Raw genomic sequence first — 9,102 nt, 5'->3', positions numbered from 1 at the left:
AGTAGATAGAGCGTCGGCCTGCGGACTGAAGGGTCCCAGGTTTGATTCCAGTCAAGGGCATGTAACTTGGTTGCAGGCACATCCCGAGTATGGGGTGTGCACGAGGCAGCTGATCGATGTTTCTCTCTCATTGGTGTTTCTAACTCTCTATCCCTCTCCCTTCTGCTCTGTAAAAAATCAATAAAATATATTTTTTAAAAAAGATTCCCAGGTGATTCTAGTGTGCAGCCAAGGTTGAGAACCACTGATCTATAGATATAGTATTTCCAAAGTAAGCTTCAATAATAGATGCATTACAAATCATTTCACTTCCATGCTTTGCTCCGAGGGTGGGTTCCTGTGGGAAGAGCTCAGCCCTGCCTCAGGTTCCTGCCTGAAACCGCTCCCTGAGAGCTGGTTCCTGCCTGAACCTCATCCTCCTGGAAACAGCTGGGGGAGGGGGCAGCTGTTTCCAAGACGACCACTGCAGGACTGGCTTCTTTCCGGTTGGACACACTTCTGGCCATGGTGTTACACCCAGGGTTTTTATATAAGTAGATTAAAACTTTATTGTGGGTAGCTGCTACAGTGTTTGGACAGATTCAAGCCTTGGACTGATGAGAGGGCACAGTCCTCTCATTGCCACATGCAAGTTCCAGCTTGGAGGGCAGGGCCCTCCCAGCACAATTATAGCCGGTCACTGTCTCTCAGAGAAGCAGCATCCCACCGAGACCCTGCTATCATTCTCTTGTCCGTCTTTTCTAAGCCTTTCAGCCGCCCCCACTCATGTTCACCCTTGGCCGTGCTGGCGCAGCACACTTTATAAAGGTATGCCTCCATGCCCCAAGGGCAGGTTCCTGCCTCAAACCCTGCCCTCACTGGAAACAGCACCAGGAAATAGCTCAAGAGAGGGTGCAGCCATTTCCAAGACAACCCCTGCAGGACTGACTTCCTTCCGCTTGGTCGCCAGACCAGTCGTGATGTTACATCACCCACGGTTTTTATATAAGTAGATACCTAAAACCTGTATAATTTTATTAAGCAATGTCACCCTAATGCATGAGACTGATGAATCTCAGAGGGAAGGATGGTGGCAGAAAGAGATTAACCAAAGAACAAATATGCATATATGCATAACCCATGGACGCAGACAATAGTGTGGTGAAGGTCTGGGGGAGGGTGGAAGTGGAGAGTAGGGGGTCATTGGGGGAAAAAGGATATCTGTAATAATTTCAATAATAAAGATAAATTTAAAAAATAAAAAATAAGTTAAATTCTTGTATTTTAGTTCTAATGTGGTTCATCTTGAATTTAGAATTGATTTTCTTTTTTTCTTGAAACTGTATTCTATTTTCTTGTCAGTTTTTTTGTGTGTTTTTTTGTATGTCACATAATTTTGGATTGTATACTGCACATTAGAATATTAAATTTTGGAGATTTTTTATTCTGTTATTTTTCTCCAATGATTTTTATTGATTTTCATTATTGTTTTGTTTTAGTGGATAATTTTCTTGGCATTGTTTGCACAGAAAATTCTGCTTTTTGGGTAGCAACTTTGGTCTCTACCTTTCATATTAATACAAAGTACTTTGAGCCTCTTCTACACATGTGAAATTTTTTATTGAATTTATTGGGGTGACATTGGTTAATAAAATTATTCAGGTTTCAGGTGCACAACTCTGTAATACATCATCTGTATATTGCATTGTGTGTTGACCACCCAAAATCAAGTCTTTTTCCATCACTGTTTATCCCCCCTTTACTCTCTTCTACCTTCCCTCACCCCTCTTCTACACATTGTTGATTCAGGAGCAATTTTTTATTTGTTGGGAGAGAGAGAGAGAGAGAGAGAGAGAGAGAGAGAGAGAGAGATCAATTATTATATGTGCCCTGACTGAGGATTGAACCCACAACCTTAGCGTATCAGTATGACACTAACCAACTGAGTTATGTGGCCAGAGCTCAGGGGTAGTTTTGACTTTTTAATTTACAGTATCCCTCCACTCAGCATTAAAGTTTCCCCAGCATCTCTTTTCTGGTCTTCCAGGCCAGAAAGACTGTGGGCTTTTCCACGTGTATCCTCACCACCACTGTGTGACACGGCACTGTACTTTCCCCTTGCCTAAAAGCCGTTCATATAGTTTCCTGTATTCCTTCCTTCAGCCAAGTGTGTATTCCTCACCCGAGCCTGTCTGTTTCTCTTCACTCCCCAGTACCTTCGGGTAGTTAATTTTTCTATTATGTTCAGGTTTTATAATTGTTTATTGTGGGGAGGGCCATATTAGGTAGGGTCTTAGTTCATTATAAACAGAAGTGGAACTGAGAATTGAATTTTGATACTTTGAGATTGGAAGTTATTAACAAAACTGGTGTTTTGAATAGAAAGCAGAACATCTATCTGATAGATATTATTTTCTCTGTATACTTTCAAGATTATAAAGGTAGGACAAAGTATCATTTCAACATTGTATGATTAAACAGTTATTTTCCTTGCCCTAACCAGTTTGACTCAGTGGATAGAGCATCAGCCTGCAGATTGAAGGGTCCCAGGTTCGATTCTGGTCAAGGGCATGTACCTTGGTTGTGAGCATATCCCCAGTAGGAGGTGTGCAGGAGGCAGCTGATCGATATTTCTCTCTCATCTATGTTTCTAACTCTCTATCCCTTTCCCTTCCTCGCTGTAAAAAATAAATAAAATATATTTAAAAAGTAATTTTCATAGAAATATATTAACATAAAATGTTTTATTTCACAGATATTTATTTAGCTATAGAAATATAATATTTTTTCTTTTGTGTTCAAGGTTGTTCATCGTGATCTTAAACCTAGTAATATTTTATACATGGATGAATCAGCCAATGCAGACTCCATTCGGATCTGTGATTTTGGGTTTGCAAAGCAACTTCGAGGAGAAAATGGGCTTCTCTTAACTCCATGCTACACGGCAAATTTTGTAGCACCTGAGGTATTCTTTAAAACTTCAGTTTTTGTTTTTCAATCTTTCCTTTAGTTGAATGTATATAATGACATGTATATGTTATGGTTGCTAAGTAAAATTTAAGTTACCTTATCCATTCTCAACAATAAAGCTATTTAAATCAGTGAATTCTGATAGCCCCTTAGTATAAATATTCAGACTAGAAGTTAGCATCTGAAACCAACTTGAATGTAATAATTAGACTATTTCATTTTCCTGGGTGATGTACTAGTTTAAGGATTTACCCTTTTAGAGCTGGAAGGGAAAGTAGAGATAACTCTACCTTTAATATATTAAGTATTAAAAATGAGGAAACTGAGGCTTAAAGTACCTAAATAACATTTTCAAGGCCCAGCATTCACTTAGTAACGAAGTCAAGATAGGTTTTCACATATTTTGGGTTGTGTTGAACATGAAGTAATTTATACTATTTAGTATTACACATAACATATAAAGGCAGTGCTATCCCTGATTCCTTTTAGGATCTTCAAATTCTTGGAGAAAATAGCTTCACATGGGTTTTATGAGCAGTCAAGTTTTTCTTGGCAAATATAATTCATACATAGATCTTGAAGGGAAGAGCCAGGAAAGGTGAGGCGTCAGTGGTTCTGACAAAAGAGGCAAAAACATAAATGGGGTTAAGATAATATATTCAATAGTGTTGGAAAAATTGGACAGATATGTGTAAAAAACTGAAACTAGACCACCTTCTTACACCATACTAAAGAATGAACTCAAACACTTAAATACAAGTCAAGAAACCATAAAAATTCTAGAAGAAAATATAAATAGTAAAATCTCATACATTTCCTGTAGCAATATTTTTTCTGATATTTCCCCTCGGATGCTCTGCTTTCTATTCAAACCACCAGTTTTGTTAATAACTTCCAATCTCTACCTCCCCCCATCTCTCTCTCTCTCCCACCCCACTCTCTTTCTCTCTCTTTCTCTCTTTTCCTTGGGTATGGAAAACAAAAGAAAAAATTAGGAGACGGGACCAAATCAAACTAAAACATTTTTGCACAGCAAAAGAAATCATCAACAAAATTAAAACACAACTCACTGAATGGGAGAACATATTTGACACTGATAAAGGGTTAATATCCAAAATTTATAAATAACTTATAAAACTCAACACCAGAAGAAATCAAAGAATTGAATTAAAAATTGGGCAAAGGATATGAATAGACACTTCTCCAAAGAGGACATACAGATGGCCAATAGACATGAAAAGATGCTCAATGTCACTAATCACCAGAGAAATGCAAATTAAAACTGTAATGAGATATCAGCTCACACTTGTTAGAATGGCTATGGTCAATAAATCAAAAAACAAGTTCTGGTGAGGATATGGAGAAAAGGGAACACTCACGGATTGTTGGTGTGAATGCAGATTGATGAAGCCACTTTGTAAAGCTGTATGGAATTAACTCAAAAAATTAAAAATGTAACTGTTTTATGACCCATTGATTCCACTTTTGGGAATTTATCTGAAGAAACACAAAACACAAATTTGAAGGAATATATGCATCCCTATGTTCATTGCAGCATCATTAACAATAGCTAAGATTTGGAAGCAGCCCAAGTGTTCATCAGTAGATGAATGGATAAAACAGCTATGGTACATTGACACAATAGAATACTGCTCCTCATAAAAAAAACAAAACAAAAAATCTTATCCTTTGAGACAGCATGGATAGACCTGGAGAGTATTATGCTAAGTGAAATAAGCCAGTCAGAGCAAGACAAGTACCATATTATTTCACTCACATGTGGAATCTATTGAACAAAATAAATTAAAAAAGAACCAGACTCATTAATACCAAGAACACATTGATAGCTGTCAAAGGGGAGGGTGGTTGGGAGGCTGGGTGAAAATGTTGAAGGTGTTAAGCAGAAAAGAAAAACTCATAGTTTCAGACAGCAGTATGATAATTACCAGAGGGAAAGGGGTGAGGTGAGGTACAAAAGGATAAAGGGGGATAAATGATGATGAAAGGAGACTTGACTTGGATTGGATATCTGACTTGTGGCAGTGAAACACAATGCAATATACAGATGATGTACTGTAGAATTGTATACCTGAAACCTCTATAAACTTATTAACCAAAGTCACACCAATAAATTCAATAATTTTTTTTAAAAAATGCTTTGAAGAGTTTTATTATCAAGTGATGAAGCCTCTGCTAGTAATCAATGAATATATGTAAATTTTTATGAATGAGGTTTTTGTTAGATTTGTCCCTGAAATTTCAGACTCTTAAAAAAAATTAGTAATGGTATATGTGAAGTGAATTATCTTTTAAACTTAAATTAGAAATATTCAAGCACCTATGCAGATATTTGAATATAGTAACATTATAGGGGTATAAATTCATTCCCTCATTGCAGTGCCTAAAGAGTCCTTTTTCTCTAACATATAAGATAATTATAGCCCTGGGTGGGTAGTTCAGTTGGTTCTAGCATCATCCCAATACACCAAGGTTGCTGTTTAGATCTCCAGATAGGGCACATACAAGAATCAACCAACAAATGCATAAATAAGTGGAACAACAAATCAATGTTTCTTTCTCTCCTTGTCTCTGCATCTCTCTCCCTCCCTCAACCCTCTCTTTCTCTCTCATTCTCACTCCCCAACCCCTTTCTCTCTCTCTCCTCTCTCTCCCACCCTACTCACTTTCTTTTTCTCTAAAATCAATAAATAAAAATTTAAAAATAAATTGATTACAATTTCAACTTAACAAGGAGGAAATAATATTTATTCACTTTTTATATGTATTAATTCAATCAACTTCTTAAGATTTACATAGTAGATGTGCTTTTCTACTATACCTATGTCACAAAATTAATATCTCTCTAAAATGTTTTATTTTATAAATGTAAATCCATAATAGTACTCAACTGATATTTAATGTCTCCTGATATATAAGAATTATCCTGAATTAAATGAACTAATAATAAATTGGTGGGATGTTGTTCCTGCAGCACTTTGTAAAAAAATGAGTGTGAATTTATTCTGCATTTTTCTCCTCTGGGGTGGATGTTTTGCTCCAAATATGAATTAAGTTGAACTTTAGAACAAAGGGAATGAGAATCTATGTTTATATTATTTTTTGCTAACTTTGGATACCACATGAGAAAGAAGGCAATGGCATTAAATACTTTACTTCTGACTTATGTATTCTTGTATTTAACTTGATGCAAGTAGGAAAGTATTAAACACATGCTCTGCATTATACTCTTTCACTCATGCCACTACCTTGCCTTGTTTCTTTTATGGCTATGCTAGAGGTCAGGTGCACAAATTCGTGCACAGGTGGGGTCAAGCCAGTCCTCCCTGATTGGGGCCGATTGGGGCAGGACTGGCTAGGGAAGGGGCGCAGGCAGTTGGCTGGCCGGCCCCGCCCCCCAATCGGGGTGGGGTGGGGGGAACCGATCAGGGCCACAGTGTGCAACTGGTCGTTCCGGTCATTCCAGTACCCACTCTAGAGAAAAAGTGGACTCCCTATTCTTTGCCCATACAAAAGGGGTTTAAGTGTGTTGTAAATGTGTAAAACAAGGTTTTCATGATTGATGCTAATTAGATTAAGCACTATCATGCCTTCTGTGCCCTTTTTCTCATTAACTAGGAAGGTTATGAGTGTGTGAAATACTTATAGCTGACTCAATGAGTAACCCTCACCTATCCAACAAGTTCTTGGGCAGTCTTTTGACCTTGGTTGCAAATTGGAACATTTAAAAAATACTCTACTATCCCTGGCTGAGCATTGTCTTAATACGTCAAGGTTGTAAGGTTGTGGGTTCAATCCCAATCAGCATACATATAAGAATCAACCAATAAGTGGGACAACAAATTGATCTCTCTCTCTCTCTCTCTCTCTCTCTCTCTCTCTCTCTCTCTCTCTCCTCTCTCTGTAAATAAATTAAAGTTAAAAAGAGATTTAAAAAATGGACACATATGTAATACCCTTTGTAATACTTTAAGCAATAAAAAAATAATTAATTAATTTAATTAAATTTAAAAAAAATACTGTCGTAAGGGAACCATGGAAAATATGATGGTGATGTCCAGAACGATAAGAGTATATGAGAAAAATAAATGAAATAGTTGGTGGTGGTGGGAAGCAGGAGAGGTTTAAGTTTTACTAAAAGATGCCAACTTGGGTTTACCATGATATGAGTAGTTTAACTGTACCTCATTATTTATTAAGGGTTTTTGTAGTCTCTATGTGAATTATTTACATAAGCCAGTTATAGAAGTATTTGATAGCCTCTCCAGCTTCTCAAGTGTGCACATATGTGTGTTCTTAGAAATCCAATTTAACTAGAAAAAAATTATATCTTGAAATTTAAATTAGTTGCTCATTATTTGTGTCTGGCAATTGTCAAAACCAAACATTAATGTATTGAGCCTCTTATAAATGTCCAATCTGGTGCTTACACAACCCACATTGTTAATGCATTAACAATGTTTCTATTTTGTTCCTGTGCCTAAAGGTTGTAGCAGTGGGCTTATTTTTCTGAATAAGAAAGCTTCATTTCATCTATTTTCTAACAAACTTTATTAACCTCATGGAGAAAACTCACATGAATATATAATGAATATATTATTTGATTTTTATTAACACTAGTGCCAAGAGCAAAAAACAGCTACCTACATAAATTATTGTATGAAAAGTTAATGAAACCATTTACAATTTATCAGATGTGTATTTGTAATACAGAAATATACTGATCTTTTCAAGACATAAGCCTTGTATATAAAACAAAAATTAATCTTTCATAAGATCATATATTATCTCACCATCTCGTAGGTAGCAAGGAGACAGTTACAGATATTATAAGCCCAAGCTCTAGAGTAATTATACCTCCTCCACTATTTACCAGTTCTGTGGTATTGGGAAAATTACTAAACATTTGCCTCAGTTTTTTCATCTTTAAAATAGAAATAATTTCTTCCTTATAAAGTCAGTGTCAGGATTAAAGACAGTGCTGTGTGTAATATACATTAAGGTTTTTGTACATATTAATCTTAAATTTTTATGGCTCTATTTGTTTTTTCTAAGAGGAGAAGTGAAAGTTAAAATATTACAAGGTTGTTTTTTGTATGGTCCATGTTACTTACTCACTTTATTAATAGCCATTTATTCCATACTTGCTAATAGCAGAAGATTTTTGCCTTTAACATTACAAGAATCTATTTTTAAAATAATCTAAGTTTTTAAATTGTGAACATTTGTGAGATTATTAGAAGCACAACTTTCATTATTTCTTTCTCAGGTTCTTATGCAACAGGGCTACGATGCTGCTTGTGATATTTGGAGTCTAGGAGTCCTTTTTTACACAATGTTGGCTGGGTAAGAAATCTTATATATTCAAAATAATTCACATCAATATTTGAATTTCACCTGTATATTTTCATCTAGAAAGAGAACAAATGAAAATAACTTTAAGGAAAATTCTATTCACATTTCAAAATATTGTATATTGTTTTCTTATAAAATTGAAAAAAAACGTAAATGTGAGGCAATATTCATATATATAATTTTACAAGTTTTCAATTGATACTGAATTATTTTTTAAGATTTAATTTTAATTTTATTTTTTGAATCCTCACCTGAAGATATTTTTCCATTGATTTTTAGAGAGTGGAGAAGAGAGGGAAAGACAGAGAGAAATATCAATGTGAGAGAAAGAAATCGATTGGTTGCCTCCTACACATGTCCCAACCAGGGCCAGGCTGGGGAGGATCCTGCAACCCAAGTAGGTGCCCTTGACCAGAAAGAACCCAAGACCTTTCCATCTGCAGGCCAGTACTCTATCCACTGAGCCAAACTGCCTAGGGCTTGAATTAATTTTTTTAAGTACTTGAATTCTGGCTCTCCTGCCACTAGAGATTTAATAAGATTGAGCTTTATAACAAATCTAAATAGTACAGAATCCTAAATTACAGAAACACACAGTTGCCTTCTCTTGAAAGGATAAAATCCTACTAAACAAAGTAATAAATGGATTATGTTAATGTTGGTAATTTGCAAGTCTTGTTTTGCTCTAATCATTTTTATTTAGGAGTAAAAATTTATGGCTATAAAAAAGGCTGGATTTAAAAAAAAATCAATGCATAGAATGGAATTTGAAGAATTATA

At 35.7% G+C, this 9,102-nt stretch overlaps 1 protein-coding gene across 1 annotated transcript in view; it reads left to right on the top strand.

Moving 5' to 3' along the window:
* Positions 1 to 9,102, top strand: part of RPS6KA6 (ribosomal protein S6 kinase, 90kDa, polypeptide 6) — a gene marked incomplete at its 3' end in the record, with an annotated part of 162,078 nt that overhangs the window by 149,999 nt on the left and 2,977 nt on the right. Inside the window, exons 18-19 of the mRNA XM_015569967.1 lie at positions 2,783 to 2,944; positions 8,237 to 8,313. Coding sequence (XP_015425453.1) covers positions 2,783 to 2,944; positions 8,237 to 8,313 — 239 coding nt within the window. The remainder of the gene's footprint in view (positions 1 to 2,782; positions 2,945 to 8,236; positions 8,314 to 9,102) is intronic.

The sequence above is a fragment of the Myotis davidii genome, unplaced genomic scaffold (assembly GCF_000327345.1).
Source record: "Myotis davidii unplaced genomic scaffold, ASM32734v1 scaffold1206, whole genome shotgun sequence".
NCBI lineage: Eukaryota > Metazoa > Chordata > Mammalia > Chiroptera > Vespertilionidae > Myotis > Myotis davidii.
This window is presented reverse-complemented; position numbering and strand designations above follow the sequence as displayed.